Here is a 20,117-nt window from a genome sequence, read left to right on the forward strand (position 1 = left end):
GAGGGAGAGAGGAAGAAGGGAAGGAGGGAGCGAGCGAGCGAGCTCTGGAGCCTTGAAGCTTCTGCCCCAGCCTCTGCCTGGGCACAGAGAAGAAGGGAGCACTGGTGGCCGTACACATAGTGGCCACAGGGACCCAGAGCTGTGCATCCAGGAGCCTAACCCTGCTGAAGCTGGGGCTGCCGGGACAGCGCCCTGCTCCTGGGGAGCTGTGGGGGCCTGGCCCATGGAGCAGAAGCCACCTGTGGGGCCAGGAGCCGCTGTCTGGGGAGTGGGGTCAGGATGACGGCTCAGCGCACAGGCAGGACAGGGAGTGGCGTGGGCTCATCCCTCCGGGGTCTGGGCGGGTGCCCTTCCGGCTGCCAGTCACCCCAGGGAGAGGCAGGTCCCCACAACAAGATGGGCACGGGGGGTGAGGGTTCGGTCCAGGGGGAGGTACTGTGCCCCTGAAGGGTGGCTTTTGGGGCTCCTAGGCTAACCCCAGCTGCTGAGGCCCATGGGCCACAGGAACCCTCTGGGGCCAGGACAAGGCAGTGCCATAGGTCAGAGCAGAATGTCAGTGGGAGAGCAGCCCCGTCCGACATGGGGACACAAGTCCCTGCAAGTCCCCAGCTTCCCGTAGGGTACCCTTGCCAAGTTGCACAGGGCCACATTTTAAGTCAGAAAAAGGGTGATTTCTATCTTCTTCTTTTTTGGGGGGGGGGAAGCAAATTCAGGCTGGTTTTAAACTCACTGTGTAGCCCAGGTCCCAGGTTAGCCTTCAATTATGACATCCTCCTGCCGCAGCTTCCTAAGTACTGGGATTAAAATCCTGCACCACAGTGCAGGACTACACAGTGCAGGTGCTTTACAAGTCCCTTCTACAGTCCACCCTGTCCACCTCTGCAGGCCATGACACTGTCCCAGCATGCTCCAGTATCACAGGTGGTGGAGGAGTTGTGGCACGGTACACATGGGCAGTCCCCCGGAGGATGTGGACCCCACCCTGGAGGCAGACAGCGGGGAAGACGGCAGCAGTAAAGCTGCCCAGGCCAGAGCCTGCCCTGCTCCCACCAGCCGGCAACGCTGGGCAGGGTTCTCCACACCACTCTGCCTCGGTGTCCCCCCACGATGCCTGAGAGACAAGAAGCTCGCATGAGTGTTTAGAAAGCACAAAAGGCGCCCCCTGGACAAAAGGGCACGGAGCCCCGCTGGCTGCAAAGCCTGAGCCTCCTCGACGTCTCCATCCACAAGACCTGGGCACACTGGGGACCACGGGGTCCACCACAGGGCTGTGGGGGCCACAGGTGGAACGGGGCGTGTGCCCAGGTCCCAAGACCTCCGTCTGCAGAGGCCAGGTGTTGACTGGGGCTGGGCTAACTGCTCTGCGGTTTCAGTTCCTGAGGCTGCAAACATCTGGGGTCACTGCAGCTCCTGTGGGGCCCTGTGAGCCGGAGCTCTCGGCTGAGGACAGGAGCCGCTCCTGATCTGCAGAGAAGCTGTTGTCCTATAGTCATAGGCCAAGGGCCACCAGAGGTCTCACTCACACGCTCGCATGCACAGTTTCGGTCCCTGGGCTGGTAACACGGCAAGGTCGCCCGCAGCCCTGGAGACTGGACGTCCACCGGCACAGCGGAGATCCTGGAGACCCAAGCCGGAGCCGGGAGTCCAACAGCAGCTCTTCCAGGGCATGTCCTTGGGGACCCAAATAAAACAGGCTGCACACCGTGGCACCTGCCTGAAACTCTAGCCCCTCAAGAGGCTGAGGCAGGAGAGTCACAAGTTCCAGAGGGGCCTGGGCAACTGAAGCAGGAACGTGGGTTTTAGCCCCAGTCCTACAAAAGAAAACCAACCAAAAAACAAAAACCAACCCACAAAGCAACAAAGCATTAGAAACAAAGAAAAAGTTGCCCATAAGGCAATTTAACAAGACTGTGTCCCAAAATAAAAAATAAATTAATACATAAACAGAGCATGGTGGTGCCCAACCGTGATCCCAGCACTCAGGAGGCCGAGGCAGAAGGATCCGTGTGAGGCTGGGATATGTAGTGGTTCAAGGCCAGCCTGCACTAAGACCTGTCCCAAAAAATAAATAAGCAAATAAAAATTTCTAAAAATGGGCTGGGGATGCGACTCAGTGCAAAGGCCCTGGACTCATCCCCCCACCAACCCATACGAAGCTTGTGTACTTTCTAATGCAGTAAATACCAGTGCATAGAATCAGGCAGACTCAGGCTCTCTGGGGTCATCAGGAACTTCGAGTCCCAGGCCCCAATTGCTGGGAAGCCGCTGCTGGGTGTGGACAGGAATGGGGCTGACCAGTGCCCTGTGGCTGACCATTGTTGAGACTGGTGCCACCAAGGGATCTGAGCATGGCTAACAGTCCTGTCCTTGGCCAAGAGTCCCCAGCTGCAGCGGGGTGGGTGCAAGGCTCTGTGCGCCCTGCGCTGCGCCCTGCAAGAGCACACACACCGAGGCTCTCATCAGCCCTTGGCAGCAGCCTGGAGTTCACGGTTCCGGGGCATCTACACTGAGCCGAGTGAAGAGTAACAATTCTGCCCTGTGGGGAGCCGCGCTTCACCCGCAGCCAGCGCCAAGAAGCCACGGGCAGGGAAGAGGAGACGCTGGCCCAGAGCCCTCCTGGGACTCCAGGACCTGGGAATGCGACCTCACGCGGTGAGGGGAGGGCGCTGGGGGGCGCTGAGCAATGCTACTGAGATGGGCTGGTGCGGGCTGCTGGAAGGGCTGACTTTAGGGTTTGTACCTAGGTGACCCCAGCCTCACAGCATCACAGGTAGGCCTTTGGACAGATGACTGGGTCACTCATGGATGGTTTAGCGCTCTGATGACTTTACAGCTAAATGTGCCAAGAGGAGGCGGGGCCTGGTGCGAAGAGGCGGTCACTGAGGCGGGGACTGACCGGAAGGGGCGGGCCCAGGGGCGTGGCCTGGAAAGGTTCTCACACACACACACACACACACACACACACACACACACACCCTTCCCGTGACCCTAGCAGCAGGCAGCTCCCCTCTGCCAGGCCCCTCTGCTCGCTTCCTGCCAACTATGGATTGAAAGGTCTAAGCCATGGGTCCAGATCAACCCCTTCTCGTTTAGCTGTGGGTGCTGGTACTGTGTCCCAGGGAGGTGGTCCAAACTGCACTGGGATATACAGGCCTCGTGGATGATCCTTTCCGCAGCCAGTATCCTCAACTCCAGCAACCCCGGCTGGGAAGCAGGACATACCTTGTGCCTGGGGTCCAGGTGCCTAAGTAATGCCCCCAGGGGACTGGCACCAGGCTGGCACCAGAGGAGGAGGGCCCACCTCTGCCTGGCCCCTGTCCAAAGTCCAGCCTGCCCAGCACACCCTGCAAGTAGCCCAAATGTGTCTCAGGACACTGTTTTGTCCCCTCCACCCCACACCTCACCTTCCCTGGGTCCTCCATCTACTTGGGCTGCTCTGCAGAGATGGGGGACAGGAGAATGTGGAGGGGGATGGGAGGCTCTGTCAAGCTAGGCCCAGGATTCTGAGGGGAGCAGAGGGCTGACTGCAAAGCAGGGTGCAGGAGACTTGAGTCCAGGGTCCAAGGAGGTCACCTCATGAGCTCTGGTACCACCAGGGGCAGGTGGGGTGGCACCTGAGTGTGCTGGGCTCTTGCAGACACCTGTCATCCCGTGACCCCAGCAGCCTTGCTCCCCACAGGGGTCCCCAGTGTTAGGCAGCTGGAGACAGGCTAGCTTTAAAGTTGGACAGACTCCACTCACTGCCACCTCCTCCAGGAAGCCCTCCCTGATGCCAGGCAGAAGGGCCTCCTCTTGGTCTCAGCCTCTGTTTGGTTCTGGTAGCACGGACTGTCAGCCACCTGGGTTGTGCTCTTCCCGGGAGGTAACTGAGACACCTCGGTGACTTTGGCATCTCCCACATATGGGAGGTGGCTGAGAATCTCAGAGGGGCTGTGTGAGCCAGAAGATAGGTGCTGTGTCTTCCGGAGGGCCGAGGGCTGGGGTGGGGCAGGGATAGCAGGGACCTGAGGGCCAACGTTGTGGGGAGACCAACAGGCTCCATCTGGGGAAAATCACTCTTATGTGCACTGTCTTAGACCGGGGCCCAGAGCGACCCTAGGGGGACCCGAAGAAGGCAGAGAGGACGCAAGGCAGGAGAGGGGTCCAGTCCTAGCCCCTAGAAATCAGGACTGCGCTTCAGGGTTCAGGCGAGAGGACAGCATGAGACCCCATCAGGAAGCACCACTGCAGTGCCCCCCTGAGCCAAGATGATGGAGACAGAGTCCCCCACCACCTGAGGCTAATGGGCACAGAAGGAGGGGACAGGGTCCAATGCCAGCCCTGCCACTGCCGCCAGCCCAGTGATACCAGGTAACTAACAGGCCCTCCCTGTCAGGCACCTGTAAGCAGGTTTGCCACCAGCAGCCTCCGAGGTGTCGTGCAGATCCCAGGAGAGAACAGATATGAGGGCCGGCCTGGGGCCAGGGAAGTGCTGGCAGCCCACGGCTGCTGTGACATGAGAGCCCATCCTACCCCGGTGCTGCCTGACACCCTAGATGATGGAGCTGCACGGCAGTGGAAAAATTCCTTAAGTAAACCAAGACACTGTGCTCAGGTTTCGGAGCCCAGGCACCAGACCTGGGCAGCCTCGGACCAGGCCCTGGCTGACATCGGCCTGGGCCTCAGCTGCTCAGGACCCACAGGGTCACCATGAGACACCCATGCTCCGCTGCACATCCCTGGGTCTTCCTGCTGCTGCTATTCTAACTGTGCTTCCATCCTCTCCCGTGTGCCAGGCAGGGGGTGCTGAGCACCTGGCCCCCTTGTTCCCCAAGAGCCTGGGAGATGGCAGCAGAGGCCTGAGGGCTCAAGGAGCAACCAATAAGGTTGGGCGGCGACGAAGATGAGGGCCTAGGGCGAGCACACAGTCCTCCAGAAGCCGGACACAGAACAGAGCACAAGAAAGGGCCCAAGGTGACTGCAGAGATGGGACTGTGGGCGCCAGGCCTGGGGGGCATCAAGCCAGCAGCCCAGAGCTGCTGTCGGCATCAGCGACCGCAGCCTAACCTGGCCCAGGGGACAGGCCTGTTAAAGGACCAGCGAAGGACAGATCCCTGCACAGGCTGAGGCTTCCCCACCCCTGCCTAGCTCCGAGAGCCTGGAGCTCACCAAACTCAAAAGCTAGAAAGTCTAGAAAGCTCCAAAGTACCCCACTGAGAAACTCAGTCAGAGGATCTCAGGGGCCGGTTATCAGGCGACCATGAACATCACGAAGCCCAGGTGAAAAAGGGCTCAGTGGCCCGTCCAGGGGCCACCAGCGGCCTTTCCAGGTGTGACTGCTTATGAACTCTGGGGTTGCAGGGTTTCTCTGAGAAATCAGGGCTATAGAGGGAACATCTTGGCTCTGCTAAACTGTGGTCAAGGTGATGCCACCGCTGTTCCACACAGAAGACAGGGGGCCCCTGCCTGATGGGCATGGGAGCTTGCCCCACCCATGGACTTCTAACCAGGGCCACCCTCCCTGCAGCCGGAGCAAGAGTTTCTCCCCTTTACTTGCAAAGCCCACAGTACCCACAGAGGGCCACTGGGCAGGGACAGACAGCCTCGCTCTTTCTCCCACCATAGCCACTGAGAAGACGCTATTTTCTTCTAGTCTTTCTTCCTGTGTTGTTTTTGTAGTGCTGAGATCAACACAATAAACTATTTGGTCTTCAGCTGTCTCTAAATTAATCTGGTTGTCTTAGACATTTTCTGCTAACATTAACAACACTTATCATATACATCATTCACTATTAAGTATCTCCTGCCCCAGCCCCACTAGATCAGACATTTCAGAAGAACACAGATTTTTGTTTGCTCTTGTCCATTGCTAAACCCCAGGACCCAGGCCCATGCAGGCACGTGGGCGGCGCACACTAAGCATTTGCAGAGTGAATGAATGACTCACTCACACACCCATTGCTCCCTCCACACTCAGGGGACGCCTAACTTTCTGCTCTTGCCAGGAAGGCTAAAGGGAATATCTCTGTAGTTACACCGCTGGTCACCCCTGCGTTAGGTGAAACGTGAGTCTCTGTCCCCAGCACCAGGACCTGCACCACCCAGGGTCAGAGGACAGGGCTCAAGTTCTGGTTGCACCACAGCTTCTACTGCAGGCCTCAGTTTCCCCTCTGGGCTGCCTCAGGTCTGCTGGTTGTGGCTGAATGTTTTACCCCCAAAATTTACAAGTTGCTGACCTAATCCTGACACTCTACAGTGCTACTGTAGCTGGAGATAGGAACTTTACAGAAGCTACTAGGGTGACATAAAGGTCCAGGTGAGCCCCAGTCAGTCTCACTGGTGCCTTTAGAGGAAGAGCTTGGAAGGGACACAGTCACACACAGAAGGGCAGCCAAAGGAGGACACAGAGAAAGTGCCATCCAGAAGCCTAGGAGGGAGAAGTTGACCCTGCCCACACCTCCCTGGGTCTTCTAACCCCAGCATGGTTGGAAAATAACTTTCTCCTCCTTCAGCCTGGTTGGTGCCCCATGCTCTAAGAGCAGATCAACAGCCCCCCCAGGAAGCTCTGCCCGAGGACTCCTACCAGCCTGGCCTGCAGCCATGCAGGGGTGATGTCCAGGCTTTCGGATAGCCTGCTCCTTGCTCAAGGATCCAGTATCCATGGGTGTCAAGCTGGCACTGCAATTCCCTCAGTCCCCCAGCACCTCAGGCAGGTGCCTTCTCCCTGCCCCACCCAGCCCATTGTGACCACGTGGGCTGTGGCTGCCATCATGCTCACCATTAAGGCCGGGGCTTGCTGTGTGGGAGGCTGGCACTGCCCACAGAGCTCAAGGCATCTTTCCATACAAGTGGGGAAACTGAGGCACAGGGTGTCCCACAGCTCGTGTGTTGGATTGGATCCATGCTTGCATGATGAAGAGCGCCACCTCCTCCTACCCACCAAGGCGCGGGGTAAACAACTCCCCTCACCACCCAGAATCAACAGGCAGCCAAGCAGGTCAGCCGCTATGGGCCAAGATGCAGCCATGGCTCTGTGGCACAAAGGGGCAGGAAGGCTGCACTCTGACTGTCCTGCCCCTCTAGGGATCTGGACCAGCTGATGCCCAGCCACACCGCCTGGCACCAAGCGCTGGAACGACGCCACACTGCCGCAGGGCGGGCCTCGGGGACGCCTGCCCTCCTTACCCTTGCTGATGGCAGGAGCTCCTGACCCGCAGGCACCGGGACCACAGGTTCCTCTCCCCCCATTTTAGTGTGCCTGACACCCACTCTGTGGGCCTGAGAGACAGGTGATTGGGGAGCACAGGGAGCACCGCAGGGCCAGGGTGGGCTTGGCTTCCCAGTGAGGACCACCCTGACCTCCGGAGGGCCTGCGACTGCAGCTTTCCCGCCTGGCACCTTGTCCCTTCCAGGCCACCAGTGCTGCTGCATTTCCAGGTCAGGGAGCCAAGCTCAGGAAGGTGGCCCAGCGCCAAGGCCACCAGATGCATGCCATGGCTCTGGCCCCAGCCCTGTCCATGCCCCCCACATCCTCGGCTGCCCTGCCCCAGGACAACCACCATGAACTCATGGGGAAGGCGGGCTGCCGAGGCTCCTGATTACAGCAGGGACCAGACATATCAATTAGAGCCACAGAGAACATGAAATTACTCAGTGTGCACCATGCCATTATCCCCACCTGCCATTAGATAAACACCTGGAGGTCCTGCCACGTCTAGGGGGTGCTCTCTCCTCCCCCGCCACCCCCAGAGAAGAGCTTGCCCATCTCAGAAATCCTCTTCCAAAGGGTCCCACCTCCTGCTGCCTGCCACTTGGTCTCTGCCGCTCTCCCAGAGGCCCACTGCAGTGGTCCCTCCTCCCTGGGGTGGTGGGGGAGGTGATGTGCTCCCCTGGGCCGTGGTCCCTGGGAACAGGACCCCCACGGCCTCCTCCAGGCCCAGCACCCACAGTAAGCAGTTTACCACCACTCCTTCCCCTGTTTGGCCCTCTTCCCCTTGGGGAAGCACGGTCCCTCCTGACCCAACAGCATGCCACATTGCAGTCAGTGGGGAGCCAGGCCCAGAGGGAAGCTCTCAGGGGCCACTCGGGGGTCAAACTGCCACCTTGCCACGTGAGCCCAGGTGACTCCAACCCTGTGAGCCTCTAGTCTCTGGACTCACCCTGAAAAACAGTAAGGCTCCTCCCCAGGAGGAGTGCGGGGGACCAGCCCTGGCAGATGCAGGCCCCAGGAGGCCTGGGAAGGGTGCAGCCCCAGCAGGAGTCTAGACCCCTACCCCACCCCAGTGCCTCTAGTTCTCAGTTCCCCCAACTGCACCAGGGGCACTTGGTTTGCGGCTGGATTTTCCAGCTCCACAGAGGCTGTCAGATCTCAGTGGGTGGGTGCGGCTGGAGAAGCCAGGCACAAGGGCCAGGGTTGGAGAGGGACGCTGGCAACCAGACTGCACTAGGTCCCACACCACACGGGCTCCCGGGCCTCAAAGAGGCAGCGGCGACCCAAACACAGAAAGTGGCCTGACACCCGCAACCCAGGCACCGGAGGAAGCGCGCCAGGGCGGCGCCCCTGCTGCAGGGCCCAGCCGGCCATCGCACCTCTCTTCTGGCCGGACTACGGTGGCCCCGGGGCCCCTCGCCTGGATCCTCTGGCCTTCTGCAACCTGGAGTAATCGCGGCTTCCCCTGACCAGCAAAGGAGGGACGGCTGCTCGCCAGCCCTGTGCAACCATCTGGCCGGCGCGGTGGGCAGCGACCCCAGAGCGCGCCACCCAGCTATGCGCCCCAGCACTGGGACCGGGCCTTCATGCTGCCCCCACGGGGTACAAACCCTGGGTCAAAAGTTGGTGGCGTCTCTGGGCGATTTAGCTTCTGCAGCAGGTGCACCCTCCGCATGAACGCTACCCAGCTCTGGCGGCGCCGGCACGCAGCGCGGGGACGCGCCGGCCTCCAGTCCCCGGCTCTCACCTGCACTCATTGCGGCGACAGATCCGGGCCGGGGCTGTCGCGGCGCTGCGGTACCCGATGCGGGGCCGGGAGGTGCAGCGCCCGCGAGCTCCTCCGCGCGCCCGGTTGCCCTGCAGCGCCGCAGCCTGCGCCGTCGCCCCGCCCCGCCCCCCGTGCGTCTACCCCGCCCCGGGCCCGTCCCACCCTTGTTCCCGCCCCCGTCTCGGCTCGCGCGCCGTGGCACCCTGGGAAGTGTAGGCGTCGCGCCCTCTCCGCGCGCCTCCGCTCCGCCGCCTCCAGACGCGCGGACTACAAGTATGGGCGGGCCCCGCGACGCGCAGGCGTAGAGACGCAGGATCCTGCGGTCGCTGACCTGGCTTCATGCGATCTCCACGGCCTGGCAGGTCTCTGCGGCCCGAGGCTCTCTGGAGCTCCGAGTCGGTGGGACAGCGGCGGCACAGCTTTGGGAAGAGCCAGCTTTGAGAAATGCTTGCTCAGTGAAAGGCGTTTTGTACCATCTTCCTTTTTTGCCGGTTTACAGAGGGGGAAACCGAGGCAGGCGAGGGCGGGGCGTGGACGGGATCAGTTGACATTCTGGGGCGAGGCCTGGACCGCTGGACTCGTGTGTTGTACCAGCGCTTCACCAAGCACCCTAGCTGCCTGCCACCCCCACCCTGCTGGGGCCTGGGCCCTGTCCCTGGGTAGCGCCCCAAAGGGCCCACGCAGTGACCAGCTTCCCATCTAGGACGCCAGGCCCCTAGTGCAGACCGTGGGTGGGGACAGGAAAGAGAATGGGGCAGGTGATCCGCATTGTGTCCCTACTGTGACAGCAGGTGGGCTTCATAGGGGGAGGGGGAACAGGGAAGCAGGGATGCAGGGCCCTCCTGGGGAGGCAGAGACAAGGCGCTTCCTTGGGCCGAAGCTGTTGACCATGGAGGGAGAGAGGGACTAGGGTTGGACTCCTGAGACAGAATGTGCCCCGCACACACCCAACTGCAACACCCATCTAACCAAAGCCGGCCAGGACCAGCCGGGGGATGTTACCCAGGGAGAGCTGAAGCCCTGGGAACCCCGCCTAGCCCCAACGCCCTGCCCCTAACCCAGGCCTGGAAGGTGCTGAGCCTGCAGCCTTGGGCTCTGCCGCCTGCCTACCCGCTGAGGCCTGCTGCTGCTGCTGCTTCTGCTGCTGCTGCTACTGCTGGAAGTGGCGCTGGCAGAGGTCAGGGGTCCCTTGCCCAGTCCCGTCCCCACCTCAGCAGTGGACCTTGATGCAGCTGGTGCTGCTCTGGGCACCAAGGCAGCAGACATCTGAGTGCCTGAGTGAGGGAGACTCGGTGGGCAGGGAGCATGGCATCAGGGCCAGGAAATTGGCCCTGGGTCACTGCCTGGTAGGCCCTGGCCTGGCCATTTGCTCCTGAAAGATTGGTAACACCACTCGATCTTGGTCCTTAGACTTGCAGTGGCCATGGTGCAGTGAGTAGCCTAAAAGATCAGCCAGGTTATGCGGGGCGCCATCGGCATTTCCCTGGGTGTCTAAGGCAGGGACAGAGCAGGCATCCACAAACACCTGTCAGAATGAGGGGCGTGGAAAGAGTGCTGTGCTTAGCCCTCAGCCCACGAGGCCCACGGATCAGAAGCCTGAGCCCCGATGTGTCTCCAAGGCTTCCTGGAACGCCTGACATCCTCCACTGAGGATGAAAGCCCTCAGCAGAGTCCCTGTGAGTTGGGCTGTCCTGTGCAGTGGCTTCCAGCTCACAGAGGGGAGAGGCCAGGCGTTTTCTTCCCTGAGGCTGGACAGAGACGCCCTGCCCAGTGTCACCCAGCAGGTTAATGGCGAGGGTGGGGCCGACCTGGGACCTCTGGGAATTTGCCTTGACCCAAGTCACTTGATTTGAATAGATGAACTGGACTTAGCTGAGTCCCTGGGGCTGTGAACTCATGTGACCTGGAGGCTTGTCCTTTCTGTCCCTCAGTACCTTGCCTGTTAAGTAACCATGTGTATGTCACGCTTAGTACTGCTGAGTGAAACGAGCAGTTGGTAAATGGAACCTCTCCAGCTCCTAGCAGGAAGTCAAGGCGCCATAAATGACATTTACTCAGTAATTACCATCATTGAAACCGATCACGGAGAGCAGTGTGCCGTCGGAGCCCCTTAAAGACTTGCCTATGCTCATAGGTGTTTTATTCACTCTTGCAACAATTTATTAGAAACCTCTAATGTGCTAAACTTCATTCCAGGGGAGAAAAGAGGCAACGATTTGTCTCACGAGCTGTGTGATTCTTAGGGGCAGTGCTTTCAGCCTTGTGTAGGGAAAGCCTGGTGGGCAGGATGTCAGAGGCCATTGAGGGGCTTGTGGACACAGCTAACAGACATCCTTGCGGGGTCCAGGAAGGGTGTGGCTCAGTGGGCACAAGGCCCAGTAGTGCCCACCAAAGCCCATTCATAATGCAGAAGATCAGGGATTTGGTGACCTTGGGGGCAAGAGGAGGACCTGGGGAGCAGCAGAGCCCCCACCTTGCCCTTCCTGCCAGCTCACACCTATGGCACCCAGGATCCCGTTTGACCTCTGCCCCTCCCAGCGGAAAGTGGGGTGCTCAGAGAGTGTTCCCCACCCTCAGGGACTCCCCGCCCTGTAAGTGGGGGTCCCTGCAAGGCCTCACGTGTGGTGCCCCAGGTAGTGGCCCCATCTCTGTCCTCCCAGCTCGCATCCCATGCAGACTTGCTGGCTGTCCCTGCCTGAGGACCATCATGTCCCTTTTGTCCTAGCCCTTATGCAACTCCAATGTGGCTGTGTCTCCTCTCCTCTGCAGGCTGGGGAAGGCTGCCGAGGGTCCCCACATCCCCCAGAAGTCCTTGTGTTGGAGATACAACCCCAGAGTCAGATGTGATAGTTGGAGGCACGGCCTCCGGGAGGCGGCAGGGGTTCAATGAGGCCCTGGGGGGCCACCAGTGTCTTCAGAGGCAGAGCTTTGCTGTATCTCCCTGGGGGTGCCTCCCGGTGCTGAGCCACACTCTGGGACTTCCTGTCCCCACCCCTGGGCTCAGGAGCCTTCTACCAGCACCAGACTCGGCTGGGCTTTGGTTCTGGGGGAGCCCAGAGACCAGTGCATCTCCCTGCAGAAGGGATGGGGATCTTTCCCCCTGTGGTGCCTGCTGGGACCTTTCAGATCCATTGCTGGCCCTTATCCGTCCTGGGCTGGGCTTTCAGAGTTCCACCTGCTGCCTCTGGTGGCACCACCTGGTGGTCAGAAAACACTCACCCTGCTCTGCCCTCCTGACGGAGCCTGGGCTCATGGGGCTGAGATGTCAGAGTCCCTGGATCCTTGGCAGGCATGCCCGGCTCCAGCAGGCAGATGACAGGTGTTGGATCCCAGGGACCCACCAGGCTGCTACCTCACCCTTACCCTTCTGAGAACATCTTCACCGATGTTGGGACCCGGGCTATCCCAGTGACAGAGGGGACAACACAGAAAGGGCAGCCCTGGGTCAGCCCGTCCTGAGCCCAGCTCTTCTGTCCTGTGGGCACCAGCTAGAAATTTGGAGACCCATTCCCGCTGACCTGAAACACCCCTAAGGGAGAGGTGGCAAGTGGGAATTGTGTGTTCACTGTCACCTGTGGGGTGTGGAAGGCCAGCCCTGCAGTCAGCCATCTGGGCTGTGCTGGCATCCTGGGGGATTTTCCTTGGTGGGCCAGCTGGGTGGCTGAGACACTAGTCCTGTGAATGTAGACCCTTGTCAGATGGACACCCCCGGGACGGCTCCTCGCTCTTCTCCACGGCCTTCAGTTTGCTTTGAAATGAAGGCCCTTTGTCCTGAAAATGCCTGCTGCCCTTTGGAGGGCATGAGGGTGCTGGGCGTGCAGCAGGCTGAGTCCAGCTGGTTGGGGAGCCCAGGCAGTTCCCTGTGTTTCACATCCAAGGACCCTGTTGCCGTTTCGTCATCTCATGGTATAGGTGGGGAAACTCAGGCCGTCCTGAACCCGGTGCAAACCCTTACCAAGGGGAACACCCAGCACGCACAGCACACCCTTCCAAAGAGTGAGCCCTGGGATCCTGGGCACCTGCCCCTCCTGAACCTGTCATCACCTGCAAGAGGCACTGGAGTCCAGGGCCCGAGTGTGAGTCCAGGGCCGGGAGGTGCCTGTCATGCAGTAGCAGGCCCTCTGCCCAGGCTGCTGGAGCGGCCTGTCTTCTGGACAGCCTGGGCTCTCCTCTTAGTAAAACCTGCTGTGTGGGTGTGACAGGTGCCACCTCCACTCCCCAGGGTCCTGTCCACCCCGTGTATCCCTCCATCTCTCAGATTTTATGTCCTGTGGGACTCTCACCGGCTCTGTCATTGGACCTCACAGGCCAGGCTTGGTCCAGTGTATTGTGGGGTCTTTGTTATCCTAGCATCTGTGGCACAGGCATAGTAACCGCAACCCGTGAGGTCAGCATGCGGCCCCACCCTGGTCCCACTGGCTCCGTGCTGCACCGAGGAAGGAGGTCAGATCTGCCCTGCACCCCTCCCTGTCTCCGTTGCTTCCCACAAACTGCTGCTGCTCAGACCAGCTTGATACAGCCAGGCTCGCCTGGGGCCCGGTGTAGGAAGGAGGTGTCTGCTGTGGAACCCGACTGGGCAGAAGTCTTAGAAACCAAGACTTGGGATGACTTTGGAGCAGGCAGCATCTGGGCGTGGAGAACCCTGCTCAGGCCAGAGCAGCATCTGGGCGTGGAGAACCCTGCTCAGGCCAGAGCAGCATCTGGGCGTGGAGAACCCTGCTCAGGCCAGAGCAGCATCTGGGTGTGGAGAACCTTGCTCAGACCCTCTCCTGCCAAAGCTGCAGGCTGCTTTGCCCTGTCCTCACCTCCCAGGGAGCCCCTGAAATTGATTTACTTACAGTCAAATGGAGAAATAAATGAAATACGATTTCATTGTGAGAGCCAACACTCAATAATTTAAAACCTTGCCACATGAAACCAGGAGTAAAAATAGCACACAACTCCAAACTCTGGCCCCTCTGAAATGCACTTGGGTCGTCAACTGAGGTAGTCCAGCCCCGTCAGCACACATCCGGGGCTCACCTGAGTCCTGCAGGCGGTCAGTGGGGCCTGTGCTGCCCGGCTCACACATGCATGGTGTTTGCCCGCCATCCCAGCTGCCCAGGACTCAGCAATGGAGTGGGTCTCAGAACTGAGAGGAGTAGAGGAAGAGGCCTGAGCCGGAAGAACCAGGCTTGGGTTTCTGGGCCACTGGAGGAACTGGAGCCTGTGCACAGAGGCAGATGAGGGGAGGAGTGCTCCCTGGAGAGGAGGGGTCAGGAGCAGCTGGGGAGCGACCTGAGACAAAGTCACACTTGTCAGCAAGGGCTGCGTAACAAAGATCATGGGCTTGGGAGGAGGGGGCTGGGCTGTCTCCCAGTCACACAGGCCGAGGTCTGACTCAGGACAGCAGGAGGCTCCCGGTGATGTCAGAGGAGGATCCGCTCCGCACCCTCCCCTCCTAGCATTAGAAGCCTTCACAGGGTGACTTCTGTGTCCTGGTAACAAGGACACTGCTGTGTTGGGTCAGGGCCACCCTGCAGACCTCATCTAATGGTGGCATCTGTGGCAGCCCCATTTCTAAGTCAGATCACACCCTGAGGCTCCGAGTAAGGACTTCAGTGTCCAAATCCCGGAGATGCCGGTCCATCCTTTAACTGTGGTGACAGCCATGGAGAGACAGCAGCTGTGGTGACACGTGTGGCAGGCCCATGAGTAGGGTGCGGGGCCATCCATCATGGGGGGCATCCTCTGCTCCCCCTCCTACAAAGCATGCACCAGCGACCTGTGGGCACTGAGCCCCCAGGAGAAGGGAGAGGGTGGCACTGGTCACTTCCCAGGGCCAACTGGTTGATCGGCCCCGTGAAGTCTGGGGCTTGGGTGTACATAGTGGGGAACTCAGGGCTGCCAGCAGGCAGGGGCCAGGGAGACCGGGCAGTGTGGGGCATGGCCTGGCGTCCTCCGGCCCACACTTGACCTGGCACGGCCGGGCACTCCCAGGCTCAGAGCTGCTGGCTTCACTGAGCTGCTTCCAATCTCTGCTGCCCGGAGAAGAGAGCAGGGCCTGAAGGGTTTGACCATGCGTGCACCAGGGCACTCGGCCTTGTCCTTCCAGAAATCCGTGCCCTGCTCACTGCTCTCCCACCCAGCTGTGGGTGGACCTGGTCTCCTGAGGTCCTTGCTGTGCGGAGGGGCCGACCATGCCCCGGTGACGGAAACGTCATGGGCACAGGGCAGCCAGACTTGGCCCACGGCACAAGTGACTGACCTGGTGACCTGTGTGTTCCCCTCATTACCTGGCTGCTGGCCCTACCTCCCAGAGGAGGAAACTGAGGCACCGGGGGCCAGGCCCTACCAGTCACCTGCAGTCACCAGCGGGGAGTAGAAGCCAAACCCCAGCTGATCTGTGTCCTGGCCAGGGCTGACCTCCCCCCTCCCCCTCCCCGTCCCTCTCCCTCCCTCCCCTACAGGTCTCCTTCCCCCTCTTCCCCTCCCCGTCTGGCCCTCTCCCTCATCTTCCCCCTCCTCCCTTTCTCTTCTTCCCACGTGCAGTGTGGGGACCAGGCCCTGTCACTTTGGGGTTTTTTTGTTTTGTTTTGTTTTGTTTCTTTTTGATCGGTACCGGGGATCGAACTCATGACTGCCTGCTTGCAAGGCAGGCACTTATGCCGCTGAGCTAAATCCCCAGACCCTGGCCCTGTCACTTTGAGTGACTTTAAACAGCATTTTGCTGGAGTCTGTCATGCAGTGCAGTCTGGGTGTGGCCTTGGGGCCGTGGTCTCATCAAGGGTCTCGAACAGTGCGTCAGCCAGCTGTGCACCACCGTGACAGGGCCCCGCAGAAAGGGCAGAGGGGGAGGGATGGTCATTCCAGCTCCTGTTTCAGCCTGGGTCAGGAGGTGCCCTTCCCAGCGGGTGGAAGCTTGGGTGGCAGAAGGGAGGCCCTCACAGCATGGTGACCAGGAGGCAGAGTCAGTGAGGACAGGCCCAGGAAGGGACAGCCCTGAGGTCACACCTCTGTGACCACCCTTCTGCCAGGCAACAATGTCACCCAGTGATGACCACGCTGGTGGACCGTTCACTGATGCTGTGTGACGTGTGACCCAGTCACCTTCGGAGCCCCAGCTCCTGCACCTGAGCCTGTTGGGGGTATTTGATTTGATTTGATTTGGTTTTTCAAATTCATTTTATTTCAAAGAAAAAAATAAAATGAAATTTCAAACCATATCGGTCAGGGGACAACAATGGTGCATACACTGCACATTGCCATCCCCAAATCAGTCACCCAGAGCACAGGACATCTGCATTCAACTGTCCAAACAGTGCCACCGGCACAAATCTTTCTCTTGAGTAAACTCAAGAGAAATCAGTAGTATAACTATCTTAACTATTTTTATATACAAATTCATACACATATACATATGCTGTTTATTTCAGCTTCTCACACTAATGAGAAAATACAATGTTTCCATGTGTGTCTTATTTACTTCACTAGTGAGTATGGTCTCCAATTGCATCCATTTACCTATGAAAGTCTCCAGTTTAACCTTCTTTATGGCTGAGTAGCACTCCATCTTTTTTACCCATTCCTCAGTCGACGAGCAGTTAGGTTGCAAGATCTGGCTATTCAAACTGTGCTGCTATAAACATGGGTGCACATATATCACTGTGGTATGGTATTTTTAATTCTTCTGGGAAGATGCCCAGAAAAGGATAGCTGTGTTGAACGAGACCCCTAGTGTTAGTTTTTTGAGGAATCAAGGTGGACATTTTAGACTGTAAGGGGGGACCCACTTCCCAGCTGGCCTATGCCTAGACCCACAAGTGAGATGGGGTGCAGGGGGCCCAATGGGGTCCAGCAGGAACAAGGAGAGGTGGGAGCCATGTGGACAAGTGGTGGCTGAAAGAGTTTTAGCCCAGACAGGACACTGTAGCCCGTAAAGCCTCAGGCGGAACCAAGGAGCTCCACCCCTAGGAATTTACCTATGGTGCCAAAACAATACCAATGGGCCACCTGTGCATCACTAAGGCCCCTCAGGTTCCACCCCAAACCTAGGCTACTTATGTGCCTCCACTCCACGTGTTCCACGGAGAGATCGCCGACCCCAGGGCGGAGATGCCGCGCCCCAGGAGGTCGGGGGTGTCTCTCCCCACATTCTCAAAATAAAGGTCATTTATATTTCATACTTCTTATCTTTTCAGCCGCCGCCGGTGCCCCACAGTTCTATCCGTGGCCGCTTCCAGAGCCCCTGGTGGAGCTGCTCTGTCCACTATGACGCCCGCCCCTCCAGGTGCCCAAACTGGCCCCATGACATCTGCTTATGAGTCCAGTCACACCCGCCATGTGCTGACCCCATGGAGTGCTCAGCCCGTCACCCTGAGCCCTGAAGCACAGTATCTGGGGTGGATGCTGGCCCACTTCTCAGCCAGTGTGGCCAGTGTGGCTGTGGCCGGTCGCCCTCTCAGCCTCGGGATGCTGGGCCCCCAACTGGGCTCTCTGCAGAGTCGGTGGCAGGGATGACCTGATGCCATGGCCCACAGAAGCCAGGGAATGTGGGGGCAGTCCTGGGTCATTGGGAGCACGTGGTCAGCTGTTAGACCACGGGCGCTCTGGGAGCAGGCCTCACCTCAGCAGTGGAAGACGGGGGCGACCCAGTACACCCTCTCCTGGGCAGGCCTGCCCCTCATCCTGGGGGGATTTACCCAGGATGCCAGCTGGGGGTCTTTGGGGGAGTGGCTTCCGGAGAACCGGAGGGGGGGGGGCTTCCAGTTGCTCTCCCAGGCTCCCACTAGAGGGCAGTGGTGGCTGTCACTGCCCAGCCCAGACTGACCTGGCTTCAGTCAACCCTAACCCTGAGGAGCCTGAGTCCTGGGTGGGGTGGGGCTGACACCCATGGAGAACTCAGAGGAAGATGAGGAGCGTCCGGCCCAACTGCCTGTCCCTGGCCACAGTGCAGTTTTCATATCCAGTTACGGCGGGGCTCCAGAGCTTGAACCGCGGGGCACCAGGGCCTTTGCACTAAACTATATCCCTCACCCACTTTTTTTGAGCTGGGGTCTGTCTGCTTTCCCCAGGCTGCACAAGTCCATATGATTCTCCTGCCTCAGCCTCCAGAGAGGTAGAATTAAGCCGACTTAAGGAGCATTTTTAATTCATCCAAGGCCTGACTGTCGTTTAAAAGTATTTTCCTGTTACTATCCCCGTGCTGCACGGACTCACAGCCCCGTCCACAGAGTTTGCCACTTTTCTGCTGTTGTTTGTCATCTAGAAAGGATTTAAAGGCTTCAGGAGACCTGGGTGCAGTGGTGTGGACCTGTAATTCCAGATTTTCTGTAGGCCGAGGCAGGAGGATTGCAAGCCCAAGGTCAGCCTGGCGATGTGGTAGCCCTGTCTCTGAGTGCGTCAGAACAGCTGGGGTGTAGCACTGAGCGGGGCTTCTGCCTCACATGAGTGGGCGCTGGCTTCAGTCCTCGGTAGCAGGGAAGTGGACGTACAGCTGTGACCCGGGCCGCCTGAGTTCGGGTCCTGCGTGGCCTTGGGCTTGTAAAGCTATGACCTCCATCACCATCCCCTGTCCCCACTCTGCTGCCGCTGTCCCTACCTGACAGGGGTGCAGCTCAGCCCAGGACACAGGAGGCCGCGGTGGGGTGCTTAGGCTCCCGGAGTCTCCTGGGACTCCTCCCCAGGCGGTCACCTGCCACTCTCTGGGCCACCCAGCCCCTGGACTCCTGCAGCTGGGCGCGCTCAGTCCCGTCAGGCTCTTAGAGGCCTGGCTGTGCGGGGGTCGTGGGAGCCAAAGGAAGTACGCGGGCTACACTTGTTCAAGCAAGAACAGACATGATAGCAGGTTGGGGACTTGGGAGGAGCATGTCTGTCTGTCTCAGGAGGAGTGTGTCTGGCTTTTTGGGTTTTTGGGACAGGGTGTCACTATGTAGCCCAGGCTGGCCTTGGACTAGCAGTGGTTCTCTTGCCTCAGCCTCCCTTGGGGCTGGTTCCTGGGCTTCCATGTGCCAGGTCCCCACAGCACAGACATGGCAGGCACACTGACCAAGCCCTCTTCTGTGTGAGCTCTGAGGCAGGAAGAGCTGGATGAAGAGGCATGTGGGGGCCCCTGGGCAAAGCCTGCCCCTGGAGCCCCAGAGAAGGGCACTTATTTCCGAGCTCCTTCGAACCCTCAGCTGGCAGCGGAGAGGAGAATTATGGTCTCCCCAGCATCACAGATGCCGCGGGGCCCCTGGCCCAGAAATAGCTCCACAGGCCTGGCCGGAAGGGGGCTCAGCCAACCCCCAGCTCAGCCCTTTCTGGTTTTCAGATGGGGAAACTGAGGCCTAGAGAGCAGCATGTCTCCTGTGCCCCCGGGCTGGGATGGAAGATGCTGGCTCCTGGATGGGGAGGGGGCACAAAGACGGAGTTTCCAGCAGGAGGGGCAGCAGGGACCCTGTGCAGGGCACCACTGGCCCGGGCACAGACAGCAGTCTGGGGGCCCTGGGGTGAGCTTAATGCCAGGAATAGGCTGCTCAGGTGGGGAGGCTGGGCACCTGGGATGGCAGGCCTGGCTGGGGACGGGTGCCAGATTCAAGGCATAGGAAGACACCATCGAGGAGGCTGGCCCTGGTCCTGCAGGCAGCTGAGGGGTCCTGTGTGAAATCTGTTCCTGCAGCAAGCTCAGTGGGGCCTCCAGCCGTCTCAGGACTCCAACGGCCACCCTGGGTGGGGGTCATCTAGACAGGTCACTCTCATCCCTGCCTAGGGGTTCCAGTACCCCACTCCTCCCCTGATGGACACCGGCAGGGACCCTCAGCCGCTGCCCAGCAGCCAGGTTGGGGACATGCGGAGCCACACCCCTGGACATTCAGGATCGGCCAGATGACTGCCACCCTGGAGCCGGCTGGAGTCAGCCCACGAGTGCTGCACTGCTAACGCCAAAGACCACCAAGCACCAGCCGAGGCCAGGGGAGACCGGGGTCCTGGAGCAGGTGAGAAGGAAGCCCTGGCCCAGACTGTGGGACAGCGCCAGGGCGCGTTGTTACCACACATTGCACGTGGGGCGCAACTCGGGGCTCTCTAAGGGACACCGAGATACGGCTGGCACCGTATCTGCTCCTTACCAGTTCATTCAGCCACCAGAACTGGGGTGCAGCCCCGGCCTGGGCCCGAGGTGAGCATTCCTGGCCCATGTGG

At 59.7% G+C, this 20,117-nt stretch overlaps 1 protein-coding gene across 1 annotated transcript in view; it reads right to left on the reverse strand.

The window, feature by feature from the left end:
• Ablim2 (actin binding LIM protein family member 2) overlaps positions 1–9,086 on the reverse strand; it is a 110,138-nt gene extending 101,052 nt beyond the window's left edge. Inside the window, exon 1 of the mRNA XM_063230232.1 lies at positions 8,937–9,086. Coding sequence (XP_063086302.1) covers positions 8,937–8,946 — 10 coding nt within the window. The 5' untranslated portion in view covers positions 8,947–9,086. The remainder of the gene's footprint in view (positions 1–8,936) is intronic.
• Positions 9,087–20,117: the final 11,031 nt, after the last annotated feature.

Source organism: Cavia porcellus, unplaced genomic scaffold (assembly GCF_034190915.1).
Source record: "Cavia porcellus strain 051 isolate PalLab524CR breed Dunkin Hartley unplaced genomic scaffold, mCavPor4.1 scaffold_18, whole genome shotgun sequence".
Lineage (NCBI taxonomy): Eukaryota > Metazoa > Chordata > Mammalia > Rodentia > Caviidae > Cavia > Cavia porcellus.